This window comes from Thermobia domestica, chromosome 18 (genome assembly GCF_964235325.1).
Source record: "Thermobia domestica chromosome 18, izTheDome1.hap1.1, whole genome shotgun sequence".
In the NCBI taxonomy this organism is placed as follows: domain Eukaryota; kingdom Metazoa; phylum Arthropoda; class Insecta; order Zygentoma; family Lepismatidae; genus Thermobia; species Thermobia domestica.
Window position 1 is genome coordinate 138638868 of NC_137471.1, and position 25437 is coordinate 138664304.

Consider the following 25437-nt stretch of genomic DNA (forward strand, 5'->3'; position numbering starts at 1 on the left):
ATGTGGCAAAGAAGTGCCACTCCGCTGGAATCCCAAAGTCAAATTTGTGGTATACCAGGTTTGAAAAGTTTTTTTCTGCTTTGTATTGGCCTGCACACCCATCTGAGAAATAATATATCTTAGTTACATGTTGAATATTCTGTTGAATATTCAGAAATTGAGTGAGATGCTTTTGAAACGTATGTACAGCTATGCAAACAATCTGAAATAACTACTAAATTTGTACATGCCAATTTCCCTGCAGACATTTCTCTGTAGTAAATGGCAAATGGATGTATTGTTGCTTGAGCATTGTTCCAGTAGAAACCCTGCACCTCGTCTTGTAGTATGAACGAATAATTTTCAGCAAAATCACACAACACAATAATTTCACCCACCTGTATGTTATCTTTTAGGCTTTTCAAGTATGTTGATTGCTGTGCAAAAATGAAAGTGTGTGTTTGTAATTGTATCAACTTAGAAATAAATAAATCTATGAATTCGTCGTGGTCTTGACAAATGTTTCAAGTGTGCATATTTGTGATGTAATCCACTGCTTGCAGGTAACAGTTTCAATGGCATTGCCTTCTAGTACGTTTTCCAATATTGTCTTTACATTATTGGATCCGACACAGTCACTACATTGCTGGAACCAACACTGTGCTTTGCTTGGATTGCACATCATATTTGCCAAATAGTGGTGGTACGTGGATAAATTAATATCATGGTCTTCCATTAGCTTGCCTAATTTACACCCGTCCACTAATAACTTAACATTCTGATGTAAAGCACGCACACACATACAGTGTGTGTAACACTGGCTTCCACAAGAACACAATGTTTAGGCCATTTTCATGCACTTCTGCGAACTATCACTCCTTACGGAAACACTAGTCTTTTAATCACTTTTGCCCTTCACAGAAGATTGAGCAGGACTGAGTTTGTTTCGCAGACTAGCAGTGCACCTAGAGAATGATAAAGGAAGAGTGTGAACTTGTGTTGTGCATGTTTGGTGCAATTATAGTTTACTATTGTGTCATTTCACACGCCAAGACATAAAAAAAATATGCCACACTTATACTTTCTATTTGTTTTTACTCCTGTTCCCATAACCTTCCCAAAATGAAATTTATACCAAAAAGAGACGGTATTTTACTGTTAATTATATTTTTTCTACAATGAAAATCAAGATACATTTTCTGAGATATTCAAGGTCAAAGGTTACGCCTTTTGACCTTGAAAACAAAAATATAATATTTTGAACTGTAACTATTTTTAGTAGATACTAGGCCGCTTTAGCTCCAAATTAAGACCAACATGAAGTTTCTACCTCAATTAGAAGCGAAGTTATGATTTAATTTTGCAGAGCACCCGAGGTCAAATTTTGCGTTTTTTCTCAAGTTTTCAACACTGCTGTATGGACATCGTACATCAGTGAGGGGTAAAATTTTACGTGTATATAACTTCATGTATTTTCACTTTTCACCGACTTTCATGTAAATCGGAGATGGTCGGGTTGAAAAGTACACTTTTTTGTGATGATTTGGCATGGAATGACCCGAAGGCAAATTTTTCTTTTAGGCCATTCATTCATTTTTGATTCGTTCAATGATTCCTATTCCAAAACAACTTCTTCCTCGCAGGAGTTCCTTAAATGTTCCGAGGAACAAGTTCCTCCGAAATGCAATCAGGTTGGGAATCATGGTGATTCTGCTGTCATTCTTTCATTAATTATTTTGAATATTACTTTTTAAAGTAAGGATAAATTTATTGCTATCCGAATTTCCACTCTTAGAATAGTCCTAAATTAATCAATTTTAAAAATATTCAATGTTCAAAATAATAAACGAAAACACTACACCAGGAACGACCATATTTCCTAATTCCACAATGTTCTAGAAAACAATTCATAGAAACCGAAAACTAACCATTATATCGGAATACATATAGCAGAAGCAAGTGAAATAACGCATGAGTTTTTATCCACTTGAGGTGGGGCAACCCCCCCTAACTCCCGAACATAGCTATTACTATATGCAAAAATTAAAAAAATATATTAAATAAAAAGAACTACATACTAAAAAAATATATGGATGAATACAATTCCGCTGTATTCCTGTAAATATTATATACGTCTCACTTCGAGTCGTTCTCCACGAAAGGTGAAAAAAACTTCTCTTTTTTATACGAAATATAAGTTCTACTTAATTTCAGTATTCTTACAATGAAACAAAATTTAGCAGCTGTTCTTTTCTGTGTTGCAAACTTCACTTGACAAATTAAATAAGTTTAAATTACAGAGAAATTCCTCAGAAAATAACTCATCGAATATAACAACATTCATCACTGGAAGTATTCTTCAAATCTCGAACACGGCATTTAACTGCGCGCCACATTTCATCAGCACACACCGCCCGACCAACGATTACTGCAAAGTGTAAGCAAGCTAATAGAAAAATCACGTGACCTCTCATTCCCTACTATACATGAGTCACTTTGACATAGCGACGAACTGATTCGTTCAAAAAATCGGGACAAATTATATCAAATCACTGAACTGAGAGAATCGAATGTCTGAATCGAAATAATTAGAGACTTGCCGAACTAAATTTCATTATCTGTAAAGGAGAAGCTTCCTCTCTCCCCATCTTATCAATGAAGTCTTCCTATCTTACAGATGGGTGTCCTTAATAGGGAGTGATATGTTACTATTAAGTGAAGTCTCAGAAAGTGTGGTAAAAATTATTGATTTTTTTTTTAATTACTAAGTCTGTCTGTTAACTGATAAACATGGAAAGAGGAAATTATATGGAGTTGTCATTTCAATCCAAAAGAATTGGGTCACTCAAGTCTATTAGACAATACGTTGGACTTGGGAAGACATCTTTATAATCTCAATTAAATTTTGTTCGTCTTATTTTGACGTAACGAACAGAACAAGAACACAACCGTAATAAATTCGTTACAAGTTAACCGGGTGGTAACACTGTTATTTGCATTTAAGTTATAATTCCGGCCGCCTGAACTCATTCGCTGGTAGAGTAATGAAAGTGAAAATAAATGAATAATTAAAATACATGTAAATGAAGATATACGCGGTCTGTCCAATATATACGTAAACAAATGTCATAAAACTCTATATTTTACAAAAGTAGGGTACATCAATCCTATCATTTTCAAACTACTCCCTATTTGTATCAATAACATGTTCCACCTCCGTGCCTATAGTTAAAAACATCTTGGGAAGCCTTCAGAAATCAGACTCTTCAGATCCTTGTATTTTCACGTTTTACCGTCTCCATATCATCCCAGTCCTGCTCCCGCATGCCCCTTTTACACTTCGGAAACAAAAAGAAATTGCAGGGACCTAAGTCTGGTGAGTAGTGAGGGTGATCTAGCGTTGTAATCGAATTATTTGTGAGGAACTCGCTGACAACCTTTGGTCAGATGTTAGCAACTTTGGGACAATTTTTACACTCAATTTTCTTAACTCCAAATGTTTTTTTAAATTCGTGTGCACAGATAATTTTCCTAAATTCAGTTGATCAGCAATCATCCGGATAGTTAATTAACAATCGAAAAGCACAGGAGACTGCAAAATTTCAATGTTGTCTTTAACACAGGAGATCGACGGCCTTTTTGGCCTTCTCTCATCCTTGCACTCTTCACAGTCCTCAAGGAAACGCTTGATTCCTTTTTTTTTTTTTTTTTTTTTTCATTTCATAAACAGCCCTCAATATTTCATGAATTTCCTGAGAGCTTTTTCCCCAGCTTCACCAAAAATTTGATGTTGATTTGTTGTCCTATCAGTTCATTAATATCCATCGTCGACACGAACAAAAATAGGACAAAAAACCAACGCCACCTCTAGCTGTACGCTCGCCCCGACGGTCTGGGTGTTAGTGCCGCTCCAGTGGGTTCCCTGCCAACAGAGCAGCAAATGCGCATGCCCTAAGGCTTCCTTCACACTAGGATCTTGTGAGCCGCTCGTGTAAACGTGTAGTGTGAAGGCATTGAATACTTCTGAACCGCTTAAAAGATCGTGATACCAAAATGGCAGCCATGCTAGAGGGAAAAGCTGTAGCTTTAATCTTAGTGATAAATTGCAAGGAAAAAAAGGTATAGAACAATGTGGATTCATCCTATAAATCAATCAAGACTGGAAAAATGTTCATTTTACAGTCTGTTTCCTAAACTGAGAGAAGATGAAAGACAAATTTTTCACTTACTTCAGGATGTCTATATCTTCGTTTGACGAATTGTATAATAGTATAAAATATGCATTTCATCACAGTAACACCAAAATGGAAAAAAAAAAAAAATCAACATGAAATGTTTGTACACTTTTCTGCATTCCAACTGAGTTCACACTCTCATGTGAAGGGCTCTTATAAGACAGCGTGTTATTCTCTTCTCCGCCAGCAGCCCGCTCGAGGCAGCTACTGGCGGGGTGATCTTCATAGCAGCTCAGAGCCGCGACTCACTTGCACCAGCGCAAGTGTGAAGGCGTACATTTAAGACAATGTTAAGTTAGCAGCTGCGCCTCACGCGAGCGGCTCACAGGATCCTAGTGTGAAGGCTACTTAACTTCAACGCAAGGTCCCCTACTATTTCAGTTCGCGAATTTATTGGACAGAGTACGTAAAATGCATGGAGAATAAAGAATGGAAATATGAGTGAGTAGAATATCTCTTTCGCAATGTTGATGATTAATTATTTTGTTGTAGTGCATTTTTTTCAATAAAAGGAAGAAAATTTACTTTCCTGCTGTATCACTTAGTTTGAATTGATGTAAGAGTTACTGATCATTGGTGCTTCTCTTTCCAGCCATGGATGTTGTGAAGCCTGAACAGTCCGTTCTTGTGGTGTGGCAATCTACTGCTTCGGCAGAGAGTTTGCAAAATAATATCCAGCTTTTGAAGGAAAAGACAGGTCCTAATGGAAGGGTTCAGCTTGAAAATGTAGAAAGACTAACGTTAGGTATGTGTATGTTGTGCATTCTGGTTTAGTATTTTCTTGGATTACCTTGTCTGATATGCAAGAAGAAAGAGTAACATTGAGTTGTAAAAATATGATATTAGATTTCAAAGTACAATAAAAATATTGCAATACAGTTTAGGAGCAGCCTGCCTTTTAAAGCGTTTAAATTCTCCTTATACTTAACTAATTCAGGTCATTTATTAAAAAAAAAAAAGTTTTGAATGTACTCGTATACAAATAAGAATATCTTTACAACACACTTTTTTAAATAAATATTATTTATTTCAACATACGAAGAATGAAAATGTATGGCTGCTGAAGGAGCAGACTGAATATTAGTAACTAACACAACGGCACAGAGATCCAGGTTCGAATCTCGATCCAGTCTTGTATTTTTTTAACCGTTTGTATGTCATTGATTTCACACCTACTATAGGGAGTATGATGTTAACTAGGTTATTTCCTCGACTCAATATATATGAACCTGTATATTGCCCAGTGTACGGCAGTTATCATTCTCTTATCATTAGAATGTCATTGTAATTAATAGGCACAGAAGAAATGTAGATGTCAATGAATTAGTTACGCTTATCAATGAATGACAGAGTCCTCTTTGCTCGTACAGTTCAAACATATTAGACTTTGTTATATAGAGTGCGGCAGAAATATCTGAAAGTTTTGCAAATGGAATAACTTTTTTTTTTTAAGTGTATACATTTATTAAATAAGTTCAGTATATTTTACCATTATTATTCACGTCAGAAAAAAACAAAAGTTTTAAGGAATATCTTCCAGATTTCTGCCATTTTCAGTTTCATTCACACATTGCTGAATACTTGCTCTGTGAGTAACATAAATACACCGCACTTTGACAGTGTTATGGGCAGAAGCACACCATATTTTGATATTGTTATTGAAATCAGGAAACAACTTTGAGAACACAATTTAGGTATGGAAAAGGAAATATGGCAGATGTCCTTCATTTTCATTCAGACATTGTGAAGTCTTTCTTTGAAATTTGTCATGGCATCATAAGCATGTTCATCGGTATTGCCCTGATTTCACATGTGATTGCAACCTTCAGTTCTTATCAATGAAAATTTTCAACTTCAGATGAGCCCATGAAAAGTATATAGATCGAGTGACGGCGCTGGCTGGGGGACATTTCTACGAAGGCATTGTGGAAACATATCTCTAAGCACTGCTGTGGAAACCTGTGATGTATGGGAGGTTGCCCTGTCCTGCTGAAACCACACTTAGGCATTGCTTGTCACATTCTTGGAAGTTGACGTCAGTAACTTTCTTAGCATCGAAACATATCAATCAGAAGTCACCGTAACAGTTTGACCATCCTGTTTAAAGAAATATGGGCGATTTGTCACCTCGCACCATAACATTGTTACTCGTTGTAAGTGCTCATGAATTTCTCGTAGCTTTGATTCAGACCAGTACCGACAGACCTGTTTATTAACAAAGCTTCGAGAGGTCAAATGGGCCTTCTCATTCATGATTAAGATAATGTTAACATTTATTATTTCCAACATCCTTTCAGGAAAAGCACTTCGGTTGTCATGATCACGAAGTTTTAACTCATTTGTAAGCATTAATTTGCACACGTGAAATGCAAATCCAAGTACAGAATTCGTCGACAAGTTCGGTTTGAAATGTTCAAAATAGTGGAATCTCGACGACCTGAACTACAAGGGCTAGTTTCATATTATGTCGTACTGACGCGACGTTTTGTAGGAGCTCCTTCGTGGCTAAGCGGTTAGCGCGTGTTTTGGCGTGGGAGACCCGGGTTCGATTCCCGGCGGGTGCTCATGTGGTTCGGATTCCACGTTAATCAGTAGGTCCACGTTTCATATAGCCTGGTTGCTGAAAGGGACGTTAAACACAAAATCAACTCAAGTCGACGTTTTCTGGCTTTCTCACAAATCGTGGTTTTCCTGGTTGTTTTCGTTTTGTTTCTTGTGCAGTTCCTCTAAAGTTCGCCACCAACAGCAAACTGTGTTGTAAGAAGGCATTGACCATGATGACCGACATTGTAATGACAACGAAATGCTCGCTGCGTACACACAACGGAGTATTATTTTTGAAAAAAAAAAAAAAAAAAAAAAAAAAAAAAAAAAACTGAAAGCGCGATGTGTCGCATCCCACTGCTCTATGGTTACTGAATTGCTGACGAATAACGTAATAACACCTCACTCTTCCAGCACTAATCAAACTTGACGCCACGCCCTCTCAACTGAAGTTGAAATTCTGTCACTACCGATAACCATGCTTCATGATGTCATGACTAATTTTAGAGGAAGTTTTCAGCGGTGTGTGTGAATGAAACTGAAAATGACGAACATTTGTAAGACGTTCTTTTTTAAAACTTTCTATCTAGTATTCATAATGGCAACACGCTGAAATCAGTGACAGATTTTTTTTTTTTTTTTTTTATTTTTTTTTTAAGAAAACGCAATAGTTATTCCAATTGCAAAACGGTCAGGTATTTCTCCTGCACCCCGTACATAGAGTAAACAGAAAACTTATTCTCTTTGACAAGGTTTTCTAAGTGTAAAGTATAAGTATGGGTTTTTACGGATGAACAGCACCTATTATCATGTTTCAGCTGGTAGTGTAGCGGAAGAAGATACATTGACGAAGGTGCCAGCAATGCCTGAAACAGTTTTTGATATTTATCTCCAGTTGGAAGATATGAAAAGTTTTTCTCTTCTATATATCAGATTGTCTATAAAGTATTAAGCCTATGGAGGTTATAGTGATCTTTATTATGAACTAATTTGAAGGATATTCATTTTGTTTTATGCAATGGACTTAAAGAAGTGCGTTTCGTTTCTTTCTTTTCGATATTACAATGGATTCTTTGTTCACGTTTGAACCTCATCCCTGCGATGGGTTTCAGATGGATTTCGCAGAAATAGGACAGGGTGTCTATCGGTCACGAAAGTTACAAAAAAGTCACGAAATCAGAAAACGGTCATGAAAGTCAAGAAATTTAGTTTTTGGATCACGTTTTTTGTCTGTACAAATATATGTAGAGACTGGAAGATTTTGTTCTATAAAACGTCAAAATTCACCCCCAAAAATGTTTTATGGTCGGCTTTAGACGCTACCAAATCACAAGCAAAGCACGCTTCTTTCGCATGCATGAAAAATTCAATGAGGCATTTTTAAAGGATTGTTAAGGAAAGGTCACGAAATTTCATTTTGGAATTTTAGTAGAAACACAGTAGAAGTACAAAGTAGAAACTGGATTCAGTTGGCTAAGAATAGCAGTCAATAGAGAGCTTTAGTGAACGCAGCATTGAACCTCCGGGTATCATAGGCTTAGACAGTGGCGTAGATAGCATTTCGACAAGGGGGGGGATATGTCAGGAAACTGAGGAAGGGTACACACACACACACACACACACATATATATATATATATATATATATATATATAAACTAATTAACAATTATTAATTAATTAACAGTTCATAGTTGATTTTATGGGAGAAATATTGATCAATAAATGAAGTTTCTTCCTACGTGTATATCTATAGAAAGACATAAACAATTCAAAGTTTCCAAAAACAAAAAAAGATAATTAATTCTTGCTATTACATACTAATATTAAATTTGAACCCAAAAATACAAACCTACATACCTGTATTTGAATCTAGTGGGCTTGTATTTCAGCTCTCGCTTCTCAAATGTCCCGATTCCATGCACACGATAAAATATCAAATTACTTAATAGTCTTGTAAACGTTAAATTTACGACTTTAAAATCTTTGTTTTTATTTGTACTGTCTATCAAACGTGTATAATATATATATGATCTATTCATACTATTCGCACAATTATTTACATTGCTTCGAAAAAAAAAATAAAGTAGTCACAATTACACACAATATCACATCACAAAACAAACTCGAGACGACGCTTTTTCTTTGCTAGTTCATCTATCACTTCAACACTCGACAGTGGTATGTCATGATGAAGGGAAAGAGCTGCTAGTCCGTTTAGCCTTGTCTGAGACGTGGAATTTCTTACGTAGGATTTCAGGCACTTGAGAGTTGAAAAGGTTCTTTCCGGGGTGGAAGTAGACACAGGTAGAGTACATAAGATGTGCAGTAGCTTATGTATGTTAGGAAAGCTCCTGCTGTCACATTTTTCCAGTGCTTCAATGGCAGTACGGGGATTACATCCTACATTTACCAATCTAGTTTTCCAGAGTCTCAGTTCTCCATATAAATCTCTATCTACAAAAGGAGAATAAAATGCAGCCAGATCTTCGAACTTCTCGCACTCAATTTCCATGTCGTCACTACTGAATAGGCACATAAAGGCTCTAAAAATGTTCTCGTGTTTTAAGAATCGTTCTTTTAACTGATTTGAAAAGTGATCCAAGAAAGGAATAAACATATTCCCTCTAAAAAGATCTTCAACTGAATTTGTTTTATAGTTTGATCTGTTTCTCTGAAGCATAGAAACCCTCCTCATTTTCTCCTCTACACCCAAACTTTCAGCTACTTTCTGCGCCTTATTGTATATTCTTTTGAACACCTTCTCAGAATCTCCTCTGATTCTATCAAATTCTTCCACAATGTTTTGTGCGTTATTTACGGCTTCCGCAAGATCGATGTTTTCTGACTGCAAAAATTTGCATAACGGCAAGCCATAGCTAAAAACGAAATCAATTGTGTATAAGGACAGAAGAAACTCGAAGTATAAAGAGTTAACGACAAGCCTTGCGTCCGTACCTGTAGAATCACTCCACGTGGATATCTCCTCCAATGACTCAAATACAAATTCAATCAATTCTATGAAATCGTGAACTGCTTCGAATTTTCCTGTCCACCTGTCTTTTCGATGATTTTGCATTTGGTGGTATATCTGCCTTCTCTATCATTTTGTTTAAAATAGATTTACTCTTTGGTGAACTGAAAAATTCGTACATTTTCTCCACTACTCCTAAACAGTTTTTTATTGATAAATTTCACTACTTTTCGTAACAGCTAAATTTAGAGAATGAGCTGCGCAATGTACATAAACTGCCAAAGGATACTTTTTCCTTATTAACGCTTGAACACCCTTATATTGACCGGACATATTTGCGGCACCGTCATATCATTGTCCGAGCAAATATTCACAATTTATGCCGAAGTCTTTTAAACTTGTCAAAATTATTTCCGCTAAGTCGTTACCTGTAAGTGATTCAACTTTAACGAATTGGAGAAAATCTTCTCGTACAGATCCATTTTCAACATATTTTGCACAAAGAGCCAACTGCTCTACATCTGTGATATCCGTTGTTTCATCAGCCAATAACGAAAAGCATTTTGCAGCATTAACTCGCAAAACAACTTTCTTCAATATGAGTTGATTGCAGCACTCAATAATTTCATTCTGAATTGTTGGACTTGTGTATTTATTTCTTTCTCCTGGTGCCTCTACAAATTCTCGAAAATCATTGTCTCCCTGTGCTCGGTATTTTAAAATGGCGCGAAATTTCCCCATTTTAGTATAATCGTTTGTTTCATTTATATCTAATTTGCCATGATCACGATGTCCTAGTAAAGCAAGTTCTTCCCTTCCACACAAAATAATAGCATCTACAATAGGTGCGAGACCTTTGCGGTTTTTTTGTACTTTCTTAGTCCTGTCTCTGTTGAAGACTTCAATTACATTCCCCGAATTATTCTTCATTACCTTCAAAAAATCTTCTGCCTTCCCCACACTATCTATATGATATTTCGTGTTTCTATGTTCCCTGAATGTTTCTTTTGCTTTTTTCCAATTATCAAACTTTATTTTGACAAGTTGCCCCAAAGGTTGCCCACCACATCCTCCCAAATGTGAAAATATCACACAGTACTTACAGTATGCTCCTTGATGCACTTCTGAGTAGGCTAACCAATTAAATTCCTCCAGCCACTGATGTCTAAATCGAAGTTTCCTCTCCTTAAATTTCTCCAAAAGAGGAAACTTGTAATCTTTACACGGAACCCACACATTCTCAAGCGCCCGAATTTTCTCTTCATCACTTAACTTCCTATTCACGAAACATGAAATGTCGCTTACAAGTTGTACAGCTTGTGAACCAGGAGCGCTAACACCAGTATTTTGCATATTTTCAATAATATTTGCATTCGCACTCGTTACACGCCTTTTTTTCACATCACTTCTATTCTCTTCTTCATCTTCAATAACTATTCGTTTACGCGTAAAAAAAGTTGACAATTTGCTTTGCGACATTTTACATGAACGCAAGATTTCACACTCCGCGCACAACAGCTTGCCCGGCAAACTAAGTTTTCGAGTTTTTACCTCGATTTCAACAAAACCCTTGTCTACCTCGAATAAAAATTGAGTAACAGCTTTCCTTTCCTTTCACCCTTCCGAGTAGGCGAGCGCAATCTCATTGTTGGTGAACGAAGCCAACCACGTCTTTCGACTGACCACCCATTGAAAGTATTTATTGCCTCCGCACATATAAAAAAAAAAAAAAAAAAAAAAAAAACCCTCCTGTCGTTGTAGAAAGTGACGTTTTAACAGAACTTTGGAAAATATTAGTCTCCACAGAAATGAGCAACTGTTTTTCTTCGTTTTTTTTTAATACATAAAGTGTTAAAAAATGAACATTCTTTTCCTCTTCAGAAAAATACTTCGCAGAGAAACATTTGCGTGTTATAATTCTCTGAGATAGAAATGAAGTATATTACCAAATATGATTAGTGATGTCGTTTCATTTATAATAAGATGAATTTATGCCGGGGGAGAAGGATAATTTATGAATCACAAAGAAAGCATCAAAAGTTACCATGATCAAATTTAGCGGCGGTATTTGGAAAAAGTGAAAAGGCTTTGACGCAGTCAATTTCGATTTTAGAAAAGTAGAAATTTGAAATATTTATTTCAAATGCCTATCGACTTGCAAAGAATTTGCTTCTATAAATAGCTGACTATGTAATTGATATAGGACTAATTTCACCATCAATTCCTTTCTACAATGTTGTGTCCGTACGGGGTATTTCTTAGAGAACGAAACACTTCCATTAATTTGAACGCATTTTTGTACTGAGTAACATACATATTAAATTTTTCAAACAAAATGTTAAGATCAGATATAACAATTTTGACTGAGTTAAAGGTTCAAGGGGGGGATATATCCCCGTTATCCCCCCCCTTATCTACGCCACTGGGCTTACAGTGAGTTAGTTTTAGGTACATTAGAGCTAAGTATCAACAATACAGGACCAAGTCACTCGTTCTGCCGTGCTGCAGCAACGCGTGATGCAGAAATACCACCAAACGCACAGCATAGCTTTTCTGGGCGTCAGTGTGGGCTTTGTCACAGACTGTGCAGCTTACTCTCGCTTCGACCACATTTTTTGGCAGATTGTTGTTGTACAGAGGTTGTTCAGCGTACGTTTGGCCGATTTCGTTCCTTCCCCCTCCCGGGCAGAATGGATATTGGCCAGTCCATAGGACCTGGCTCGTGGCGTCCTGCAGTGTTGTGCAGTGGCTTCCTAGGAACGGAGTTGTTTTTCCGCGCGGACGACAATAACACACAAAACAAGACCATTGTTGTGAGTGTTGTGTTAAATTTGTTTCCAAGTGTGTGGGTTTCCGCTCTGTGACAAAATGCCACCCAAACTAAGCCGGTTTTGGGAAGGCTGTGTTGCGGCTCTTTATGACGCCCACTTTAGTGTTTCTGTCATTAGAAAACAGTGCAAGAAGAATGGTTGCAACATCAGTTTAAGTGAAATAAAAAATGTTATTAAAAGTACAAGGGCAATGAAGCTCCACCATGCAGAGGAAACTTCGCAAAATGGCAATGCAAGAAAATCCGCCAACACAAAGGTGTATGGCTAATTGTCTTGACGTGTCTTTGGGGACTGTGAGCCGGACGTTACACCATCAACTCAAGCTGGAAAAAGTCATGAAAGCTCGCGGCCATCTTCTCACGGATGCCCACCAAAAGGAACGAAAGTGTAACGCCCGGAAGCTGTACGAACGGCATCTGGCAAAACAAAGGTGGATGTACGTCGTAACGCTCGATGAAGCATGGATTTACCTTTCCAACTGCGGCAAACCGAAAGCCATCATGTACCGAGAGAAAACCGCCAAGAACTTCAGAAGGTGGGTCCGTGTCTGTAAAGAATCCTTCCCAAAAGGGTTCATGGTCGTTACTGGCTACTGTTACCAAGGTAAACTGAAAATTCGTAGGGTGGCAAAGAACTGCAAAATAAATTCGCAGTATTTTCAGGAGCAGATCATGCGGCCAATCTACGAACATGAGATTCTAACAATGTACGGAAATGACTCCTATCTGGTGCGCATTCACATGGACAAGGCCTGATATCATACCTCACGATCGTCCCTCGCATTCTACAGGGAGATGGAGGAGGCAAGTGATATACAGGTGATACCTTTCAATGAGGTACCTGTTAAATTTCCAAATGCAAGTTCTATGGACTATTGTGGATTTGAATTGCTGAAGCGGGCTTTGGGAAAACGGCGTGTGACAACTGTGGAAGGACTTTGGAAAGCTGTGCAAAGGGAATGGAACAAGATTCCCCTCCCAGTTCTTCAGAAAAGCCTATTACAGTGGAAATTACGCTGTCGGGCTCTTGTTAGGAACCAAGGGAAACACATCGAGCACTTACGGACCTGGCGCCATGGATTCTTCTCAATTTTTAGGTAAGTCGAAATTGGCCAAATGTAGACTGGACAACCTCTGTAGGTTATCCACATTCCATCACTCGTGAGCAACCGCTTCGGAAATGGTTCGAGTTCGTTACATTTCAGTAGAGATTCACAGATAGAAAGTCGATCGAGTAAATGTTTTTAAGACAGATCATGTGGCACCCAAAACTCGAGCTTCTTTTTGTAGCCAGCTTTCTCCAACTGTTTTAACATTAGCGATGGATATTTAAGTCATTGGGACATCATGAATTTTTTACAAGCTGGTCTTGATCGACCTTTGCCAGAATATCATATATATTTTGCTTTGATTGGTCTCCTACTGAGAGGAACATCTTCAACATCTTCAACATTTTTTTTTTTTTTTTTTTTTAAAGAACGAAAGCGACTGAACAATCTTTTAGCTCTTGCTTTTGATAACGTATCTTGTCCATAAGCAGCACAAATTTCTCCACGAGCTTGCGCAGCATTTACTCCTTTATCGAAACGAAATTATAAAATGTAGCACACTTTTACGGGCAGTTCACCTATCTTCACGGTGCAATACCTTACGTCTGTTTATAAGAATCCCATCACTTTTTGTACATCTTCTAGCTTCAGCTGTCAAATAACTTCAACTGTTTGCTGCTAAATGAAATTAGGCCTCATCGGCTGCAACTTATATCCTGTGAGATTTAGGGCATCTCATGCTCAAAGAGATCAATACTTTTTACACTAGCTGATATTCAATATGCGTCCCGTACATAGTTTGCAACATAAACTAGCTGAATCTGCGCTCTCTACACAGCGCATCATTCACATGTAAGCATGATTCTTTTTGTCATTCCTCACAACCCTTTACAGACACAAGTGGTAGACCTTTTGATAAAAATCTGCAAGGGGTACCATAATGGGGGAGATTTTTTTCGATTATTTTTCAATATCTCGCACCGTTTGCAAGATTTGAGCCTACTTCCGGTTGAAGTTTCTAATTCATGTATGATCAGTGTTTTCTTTCTTCTTGCATACAGTATGTAATAAGCAAATACATTACATATACAATTAATTATAATGTCAATTATATATGGTGTTCATTGGGCAAAACACTCAAAAAATAAAGATTCGTCTTAGACTGGAGAAATGATTATCCTTCGTTTTTCATTATCATTTGGCCATGAAATAAACTCATTAAGAGGTATACAACCCCTGTATGCAACTATGGTGTTGAAATGTATAACTCAGAGGATATGACTTTTTTTTAAATTTCAACACTTCCAGTGTACCCCCCAAAAATATAATCAAGAAATAACGGCCATGTTTTTTAAATATTCAATTAGAACTGGACGATCTACACAAAATTTGGAATCGACCAGTGAGAACGGCATGTTTCTAGCACTTGTGATTTTCGAGATCTCATTGTCAAAAGGATTGGAGACAATCGTGTAAACTTTTCTTTGGAGACTAACATATAAACCTAACATTTTAATATATAGATAAAGATGTTTATTTCAGCCCATAAAGCCAGTTATACATCATCAAGCATTGCATGCAACTTTTGGATTGGTTACTACACTTAATACAATTATTCTAAAATAAAACATGTTCTATTTGTATCCAACATTGCATCAAAGAAAACAAACAAAAATCACTGTGCGGTGGCGCTAAACGTGGATACGGGAAGCTTATTGATGCCTACAAGCAGCATCCTGTTCTGTATAACTGTCGACTTATACAAATTATACAAAGAATTTTATATTTGTATAAGAGATACAAGAAAATGTATACAAAGAATATTACAATAAATACAAACGCAAAGAAACCTTGGAAAATATTGTGCTGAAATTAGTCTGATAAAGGCAGAGTCTACAGGTTAGTGAGCGTTCACATTTCATCTGCACGATTAATATTTCCAATGCTCCTTTATTTTAAGATTTACGATTTAAACTGCTTACTTTTAAATAACTGCCTCAAGCGAGTACCGCGTTGCACTCTATGCCTACCAACAAATGTAACAATTGAATGAAGAAATGTAAAGAAATAATCAACAAAATTAAGTCTTGTATTTGATCGTTTATCGTGCGTGTAAAAGTTTTAACCAACTTATTTCACCAAGTGACTATCAAAGATAAGTTTGATACAACACTTGATTGAAAACTATGATCATGTATAATGAGCTTATAACATGAAGAAGAAAAAAGAAAATTAAGTCTCAGTGTCTTTTTATTCTTTTGTTTCCAGGTTCCCATGGAAATTCGACATTTGATGTAGTGCTGTGTGGTGTTTTCTTTCCTCAAACAATCGTGCATACAGTTGACTTATTAGGAGAGATTTTGCGTGTGATGAAGCCCAGTGGTACTCTTGTAGTTGAGGAAGTAGTAAGGAAATCTGACGTTGGAGAAAGTTCTTTGAAAAGTCCTTCTAAATTAGTTGCAACGTTAAAGCTTTCGGGATTGACGAATATCAAAGAACCTAAGGTAATACAGCTCCCAGAGAGTGAAATTCAAGAACTCAAAAAGATGTTAAATGTTAACGAAGATGTTCAGCTTGTTAGAATAAACTGTCAGAAACCAGAATTTGAGGTAAGTGTCTTACAAAATTTCTGTTATAGCTTTTGCAAAATTTGAACCTGCTAACATTATATTTGGTAAAAGTATAGAAGTGTACGACAGCTAGCTTCACAGGAAAATAAGATCTTCAGAATTTCCACATAATGATAGGTTGTCTTTATTATGTTTGCTGTCAACTATCTGGGTAATTAGCGTTCGAGAAATAAATAACCTGGGTTGTATCAATAGAGCTTTCTAGTAGCAAGGTACAATTCATTTTCCGCCGGTTCGTATTTTTATCTGCGCACTTAAGAAAAATGTATTTTTAAGGATGGCACCAGTGAATGCATTGATTAACGCCAAGACCCTCTCTTTTACCATCATGAATTACCACGAACCTGAAAAGTCAAGAGTAGCGAGGGAAGTAAGAATAGCATGTAATTGTTGAAGAAATAAGTTTTGGGCTAGGTCATTGTGTATAGCATTAACATTCGTAACAGGAGTGCTAAAGATAAGAAGTATATTGACAGCTCCTTTTTCAGATAGAAAGTATGAGATAAGAAATTATGTGGTCGATACTGATCGCTTATATTGAAATGACCGTGAACTTCTGTGTAAACCATTGAGATAATATAAAGAACTAGAGATGCCCTTCCCTATGTCGCAGTGTTGATTTGAGCGTGCTCTCGATTGTAGCGTTCGATTGGAGATATCCTCTCCCAAGATGGCGTATTTCGCAAGTTTCAGTCAGCTGATATATGTAAAACCATTGAGATAATATTTTCTGCAACGTTGGTAGTTTCAGTTTCCTTCCTTTAGCTAAAAACTTGGCAATAAAAATAATTAGTAATTACTAATAACCCTTTAATTAGTAATTGTAATAAATTAGTATATTTAAAAAAAAATAATGACAAAATTCTTAATACTGTGTACCTTCTTATTTAGAACTATAACCACTGGAAAATATGTTTTAATTACCGAAGCTGATTAAACCTTTCGCCCTTCGTAAGGTATTTAATACAAAACAAGGGAACATCGACATGTTTATATAACCAAGATGTACTTCCTTTAAAATTACTTCATGTTCTTTCATTGCTCTTCTCTTCAAAATATGTTAACTGTATTTTAGAACTTGTATTCAGTGAGCTATGCTGTTTTGCGATCTTTCAAGCTGACAGTGTTGTGATCATGTGTGGTGTGTCAGTGTTTTGATTACGAAGGTCCTAATAGACATTTTCCTTTAACCGGTTAACTGAAAAGCTCGAGTATATTCGAGATTTTAATTTTACAAATAATTTTAAACCTCGAGTATATTCGGGCATCATGCGACATTATTACAATTGATCACTGTTGAACGGTACAAAGTTTACAAGGTCGAATAGTCTCGTTCGGCAACAATTGTCATGTTTTTCAGTGTTTCCGCTAGGATTCGCTGTAATGCTCAGACTGGTATCGACAGTACAGCGCATTCTGGTGGGGAAACTTGCAGGTGAAGTTCTTATTATTTAACTACGTGTATACACAGTGACATGAAAGGGCTTGCCTTGCAACCCTCATTGAATCGCTTAGAAGAAAAAGAAAAGAAGGAGCCTCTGTTACCAGTGTACGAGTAGCCTGTACGTCGTGAAAGTTCGTTTCTCTGTAGCAACAATGGACAGCGATGAAGAAAACGAACAATTTGATATTGAAATTAGTGGGAGTGGAACTAGTGATGAAGATTATAAAGAAAGTGTCAAATCAGAAAGTGACTCATCGGATTCGAGAGTTGATATTGCAAGTGCAAGACAGTGGTGTAAAATAGACACATCGAGACCAATTCTACCGCCCCCACCACGCTTTCCTTCCACAGGAAAACCTGCAATAAATATCGACCTATATACTGATGATATTCCTTACTATGTTAGTCAGTTTATAAATGACGAATTCATAGATATGTTGGTGATCGAAACTAACAGATATGCAAGGGATACACATGAAGTGCAATGGAAGGACACAACAAGAGATGAAATGTATATCTTCGTAGCAGTGATGTTATTGCAGAGCATAGTAAAGAAGCCTACATATCAAATGTATTGGACCAAGAATCCGTATTTTGCAACACCCATTTTTCGTGAAATTCTTCCGTATAAAAGATTTTGATCTTGAAGAAAAACCCACATTTTTCCAATAACAATATCTATGATCCTGATACTCATCCCCAGCCAAAATTGAATAAAATATGGCCAATCTTAAATTTGTTATCCACAAAATTTAGTTATGTTTGTACCCCAGAAAGAGATGTGACAATCGACGAAAGCCTCATGCTGTACAAAGGTCGACTAGGTTGGGTGCAATATTTGCCACTGAAACGTGCGAGGTTTGGAATAAAGACTTCCATGCTGTGCGAATCGTCAAGCGGGTATGTTTATGGCCTAGTAATGTATACAGGTAAAGATACCAAATTCGATTGTGATTATAAGGACCTTCCACAATCCTCGCAAATAGTTATGACGCTGATAAAACCACTACTTGGAATGGGATATTGCCTTACTGTGGACAATTATTACTCTTCTCCAGAACTTGCCGACACGCTGATAGCAAACCGAACAGACGTGCGACCTACAAGGAGAGACATGCCACCATCGTTTCACAGCACAAAACTCAAGAAAGGTGACATCGCAGCATTTCAAAGAGGCAAACTTCTTGCACTTTAAGTGGAAAGATAAAAGGGATGTCTTTCTCTTATTCACTATCCACAATCCGCAAACTGAAACACGCCGAAAGAACAACAAGGATGTTATAAAGCCTACTGCTGTATTCCATTACAATGATGCGATGGGAGGTGTAGATAAGGTGGATCAACACATAGCAAACAGTCCTCTGCCCCGCAAGAGAGGTAAGAAGTACTGCAAAAAAGATCTTCTTCCATCTTCTGGAACTCACAATTTGGAATGCGTTTGTCCTATACAAGAAACATGGAGGAGAGAAAAATCAACTCGAATTTCTTATGGAAACTGTTCAGAAAATGATTGAAGACCATGACAAGCGAGAATTTTCTCCGAAGGCAGCATGTCCTCCGTCCTCAAAATATACCCCATTGCGACTTGTTGGTCGCCATTTTCCTTCGTTGGTTCCTCCCACCAAGAAGAAAAAAACCCAACAAGATGGTGCTGAATGTGTAGCAGTGTACGTGACGTGACAGGGAACAAAATACGCCGAGAGTCAAGATACATGTGTAAAGATTGTAATGTGGCCCTGTGCGTTGACCCTTGCTTTAGAGCCTATCACACTTCAACAAACATATAAAATGACATTCAGTCAATTCTTAAATACATATGAGAGTGTACTCTGCAGCCACCTCGTATGTCAACAGTACAGAAGGGAAAACCGATCATTCAGATAGCGCTGCCAAATCTCAATGAGCGTTTTCCTCTTCCCCTGTACTGTTGACGTTTTCCTCTTCTCTACACTGTTAAGATACGAGGTAGCTGCAGAACACAGTCTTGTATTCAGTAAAGCATATTTTAGCAGTGTTAAAGCATATTTTATCGCAGTTTTTCTTTGTAGTGTTCTACAATGTCATATTATAACAATGACTTTTCTATTTCACATGGATTTCGGTAAATAAATGTTTTTGAGAACCATCACTAGTATATTCAAGGTTTTATTGAAAGCACATTTTAGGCTTACGTAAATCATTGTTGCCTTCAGTAAAAATAATCACACTGTTGCCATTCGTTTTGTTCCTAAGTGAATGTTAGAATTTAGCAATAAAAAAATTGGTAAAAATTGAAACGCTCCTTTGGAAATAATTGGTAAAATAACCGGTTAAACCTAAGGAACTAAATATGGTGGGAGTGTCTCGGTACAGTAATTCCTCCCGTAAGTAGTTCATACAAACACAGAACACTTGTACGTTACATAATTTTGGCAAAATTTCCAACAACTCATAAACATATAGTTCAATAAATAAGCAAACTTAATAATAGTTTGACAGTTCTCTAGGTAGTAGTTTTTACGAGCCTTTTGACAGTGTAAGTACAATGCATATGCCTATTTACTCAATGTTATTACAAGTACACAACCTCATTATATTGTTGACTTATAGGGTAAAAGAAGAAAGAAAATGAATTACCTTTGACATATTATGAAATTCCAAAAAACGTTGATTTTTTTCGTCGTACAATTTTTCCTAGGTGCACAGATAGTCAACAATAAAACAGACATAAAATTACTATGGAGCGTTACGTGAGAAACACCTCTTCATCCTCTTCCATTATGGCGGATCGATTCGATATATGCGAGTTCGATACCATCAAGGATCTCGCATCAGGGCATCTCTAGTTGTTTACATTATCTCAGTGGTGTAAACATTAACGGGACACTTCATTTAATGTTCCCTGATAGTGACATAGCATCAGACACACTAGGTAGAACTAAAGCATTCTATGTAATAAACCATGGATTAACTTTATGTTTCTAAGATTGTCTGTTACGGACCGCATCTTCAAGGTAGATTTAGTTATTAGATTCTGCAGGTGATCTCGTAAAATTTGCTCAAAAACTGAACTTTTCAGTTCATAAGTTGCTGCAAGTCTCCACAAATGGTTCTAACGTAAACTTTTTTTTTTTTGGTAAACTGGAGTAGAGAGAGAAGAGGAGAGTAAATGTTTAATATTGATGTATATAGCATCTATGTTGTTCATGAAGCTATGGAAACTGGTCGTCAGTCAGCTGGTTGGGGTGTGCTTAATAGTTTCGGAACATATATCTATTTCTTCACAGATAGTACATCCTGTCAAGCAAGTCAAACTATGTTACTGTACGAGGGTGATTCAGAAAGTAATGCCTCCAAGCCCACTACTTGGCCAATAGTACTGCAGACATTCTGAACTGTTTTATCATTAATGCACTGATGTCTAAGCTATAAAGTGTCACTTGTTTCACTTTCCTATCTTTTCTCGTTCCGGAGTAATGGAGCAATCCACGGCATTGTGGTGACATCCGGTTGAAACAGCGGGTTATCATTGAATTTCTGACTTCGGAAGGTTGGCACCCAGGAATTCATTGCCGTTGACGAGTCGTGAATATACCAGTACCACCCAGAAACGAAGCGTCAGTCGATGGAGTACCACCAGATGTCCTCTCCTCCGCCAAAAAACTTCAAAGTTGTCCCATCCGCTGGCAAAGTGTTGCTAACATCCTGCCTACAGTCCGGATCTTTCGCCCTGCGACTTTCGGCTCTTCCCCAAACTTAAGGATCACCTTAAAGGCCAACGTTACAGTTGTGACGCAGAGGTGAAAGCAGCAGTTCGGCAATGGTGTTGCCAGCAGCCAGCATAATCCTTCGCTGACGGCATGAAAAACCTTGTTTCGCGTTGGTGCAGGTGTGTTGTCCGTAATGGGGACTATGTTGAAAAATGATACCATCATTTGTAGCTGACATTGCAAGCTTTCCAGTAATACCTGTATCGGTGCTATCTGTCAAACATAAATAAATGTATCACCTTGGAGGCATTACTTTCTGAATCACCCTCGCAGTAACAACCTCTTCCTTGTTCCCTGCACAACTAAGAAGTTCCATCTCGAGTATATTTATCTTTCATCGTAAGCATTTCTTATATATTTATATTTCTTCTTTTATAACATTTCGATCTTTTTGACACTATTCCTTTTTGCCTTAGACTAAAGAGCGTAATCGTTGAACGATAAACTGAAAGAAAGCTACCATTCCTTTTGTTCACTATTTATCCACAAAATTAAGAATCTAACAAAACACTAATATTTTTTTTTTTCTTGTTTGTTTGTCATCTACAAACCGAACAAACAAACAAACAAATCTTCACTTTTGGGCTGCTTTGGAGTTTCAAGTGTGTGTCTCTCGTGGATAAATATTCAAGAAAAAGGAATAGCAGTAGAAAAGAAGTTACTTACAAAGATCCCAGAGAAGGTTGAAATTACATAAAAGAAAAAATACTTTTAGGACCAATCCATGTAAAGTCATCGAATGGCAGCTGCAGGATCATTTTTAATTTTCTAATTTTTTTCAGCATATTGAAACTTACATATCCTAAGAGTTTAAAAACATTTCTCTTGTTATTGAACAACAAAATAAATAAATTCAAAAAAATGTATCTGCTTGTTAAATTGTAATGTGCTGTGTATGTAGTCTATTGCGTTTTTCAACATTTGCAATTTTTCAGAAACTATTTAACATAGAGACTTAAAACAAACAACACTATACTCTACACAAAAAGCAGTACATTTTGTGTTATATACGTAATTTTTTCCTCTTGTACATTAATACCGCGAAATTAGATGTAAATTTGAACATTGAAACTTACAAAATTTCAATTTTTGCACCAAGATTTCATTGCGAAGTTAAGGTATATCATGCTAATATTAACACTCCTGCTTAGATGGTTCTAGAGAGCTTATTTATGAATTTTGAAGCCTGACATCTTTTTCTTTTTCTTTTTTTTATGAAAAATTAAAAGTGCATTTTTTTTTTTTTTTTTTCAAATTTACAACTTTTGAGTCTTGTGTCTTAGATGAGAAAGATAATAAAAATTTAGAAATTTTACTGTTTGACGAGTCATAAGAGTAAAAAAGAAGCAGGAAACATTACAACACTAGTATGTATGTGAGGTGACAGATTTCAACTACGGAAATTAAACAGGGTGGCCACTCACCTGGAAAACCTGGAAAACCGGGAAAAGTCAGGGAAATTTTTAATTCTGGAAAAGTCATGGAAAAGTCAGGGAATTTTTATGAAAAACCGGGAATTTTTACTCGGGGGAAAATTTACGTTCTCCTGTATTCCTAGCCATTTAGCCGGCTCGTTCATTCCAGGTTTCGTTTGTCTAGCTCTGCTGGTTTGGGCTGCGCATACTTTCTTCATATTCTTTTATCATTTAGTGCTGCCCATGAATTGAGCTGGAGCGAAATCGGGACCATTTTGTAATTCACACACTTGTTATCGGAACACGCTGCGCCCCTGCATCCCGTTTTGGTAGTCACGTGATTAATATAAAGGCTGAACGGTAGTTGAGTATTTCTGCCGGAAGAGTTCCGAATGTGTGTCGAATTCCACAAAATGTGTGGAATTTTGGTTAATGCGTGTATTTCTATGTGGAATCAAAAACTGTGTGGATTCCACATGCATTTGTACTCAGTGGCGGCAGTACTTTTTGCGACACACGATTAATTGGCTATGCTTTTTACAGATATTTGACCTTTTGACCACCAATTTGAAGTAATGGCATTCCCCTCCCCCTAGTTTTTACACCCAATTCCGCTACTGCATGTACTACTGTTCTAAAAAAAAAAAAAAGCTACAAACAAAATTTTCTGATTTCTTAAAAGCACATTTTATTAGTGTTCATTTACTTCAGTTCCGTTGTTTTGTTACACAATATTTCCTATCTATGTCGACCTGTTCCCCGGTTGCATAACCATCGCACGCCACTGCTGGTACGACAAAACCTTTAGGACCCGGGCCTACCTAAAGTTGTTAATGCCGGCTTTCTAGACCGAAGTCCTCTACTTCTTAATACAGGTAGCTCCATAATTGTCCTCTCCATACTCTTTGGCCAACACCAAAACTTTTGAGTGTCCACAGGACTACGCGCACGCGCTAACCATCCGGTTCAGTATATATATATATACAGTGGCTGATCCAAGGGGGCGCTATAGGGGCTATAGCCCCACCCCTTGACGCTCAGGTATACACTGGATAAAATGGACTTCGATCCTGCTTTACACTGGATAAAACGGCAAAATATGGTTTAGCCCCTCCCTTGATCATATCCTGGATCCGCCCCTGTATATATATATATATATATATACGTTAGCTACGCTGTATCAATGTGTGCTTGTGTGAAATTGTGTGGTATTTAAACGTGCTACGCCTGTATTTTGGACCTTATGATCCGGCAGCTGGATTTAAGAGGTTGAAGATTAAGGAGGTAAGTAAAGATAGATTATGCATATGCAGTTATTAAAAAATATATTAAGCATTAAGAGTTATTTCAGAATATATACGAATCACGATTGTGCTGTTTTATGTTTGCGTGTGAGAGGGGGATCACACATCGTGTGGCTTGTAATTTTGGCTTGTAACAACAGCGAAATTATATTTTTATCTATTTTTATTTATTTATTTATTTTTATTTTTTGTTTGTGTTCAGCTTTGTGAGTACTTTGAATTGTTAGTAATGAAAACACCTAACTTTATAGAGCCATAGAGGTGTGCCTACTGAATTTTTGTGATACACTGTTTGCAATAAGGATGTAGATAGGCCTAACTATTCTGTCATGTAGGCCTGTGTGACCATTAAAGACGGTATCTTTTAGTTACGTGCAAGGGGGTTGGGTATTAATAAAATACATAATTCCTCACGATATTTATGACCATGGGCGTCCACAGAGGGGGTCGAAGGGTCAGTCGACCACTCTGGAAAATTGCATAGGTTAATAATAATTTCTATAATAGGAAGTTATGTTTTCAAATTAAAAGCTTATACTTATTAAGGAAGCTTGTATTCTTCACCCTCCCTGCGAAATTTTCTGTGGACGCCTTTGTTCGTGACTGATGTATAGTACTGTTCAATTACAACATAGTGAAATATATACTGAGCTAGTGATGATGGGTTCGTAGCATGAAAATTTCATGTTTCCATGAAAAATAGTCAAAGGTCCACAGAATACGTGCAAAATTTCAATATGATACCTTGAAAACTAAGGTCGCAAAAAATTCGTGAAAATTTCCTCAAGAAAAAAATGCGATTTTACGCTTCCGCCTCCCCCTGTTTTGCGCCGCGAAGTTGACGGTCTGCGAAAAACCCGTGTGAGCAGTGTTGAATTTAGAAACTTTTCTCCGGGGAGGGGGGGTAATGCTGGATGGATATGTTGGAGAAAATCATACCAATATTAATATCTTGTGAATTTTCTGATGTGTCTTCGGGGGGAGGGATTTTTTATCTCCGGGGGAAATGTCCCCCGGGGCACCCCTGAATTCAACACTGCATGTGGGATGATCTTTGCTCATTCTGTGAATGAACAATAAGAAAAACAGCTTATCGCTCGTGTGTGAGCTGTATAAGAGTTTTAAAACAACACTATGAAATAAAAGTATACTAACAATTTGTAAAGACCTGTACGTCAGTATAATAGGCCTAATTTCAAATATAAAATATCTTTATTTTAAACGATTTCGGTCTAAATTCAGTATATCTGCACATAACTACTCATTTCTAATTCAATATGGTTATA

At 37.0% G+C, this 25437-nt stretch overlaps 1 protein-coding gene across 3 annotated transcripts in view; it reads left to right on the forward strand.

Moving 5' to 3' along the window:
- The window catches only part of CIAPIN1 (cytokine induced apoptosis inhibitor 1), a 49206-nt gene that overhangs the window by 6121 nt on the left and 17648 nt on the right, over positions 1 to 25437 (forward strand). For all 3 annotated transcript variants that reach the window (XM_081747140.1, XM_081747139.1, XM_081747141.1), the window contains exons 2-3: positions 4807 to 4959; positions 15878 to 16218. In XM_081747140.1, the coding sequence (XP_081603266.1) occupies positions 4809 to 4959; positions 15878 to 16218 (492 nt within the window). In that variant the 5' untranslated portion in view covers positions 4807 to 4808. The remainder of the gene's footprint in view (positions 1 to 4806; positions 4960 to 15877; positions 16219 to 25437) is intronic.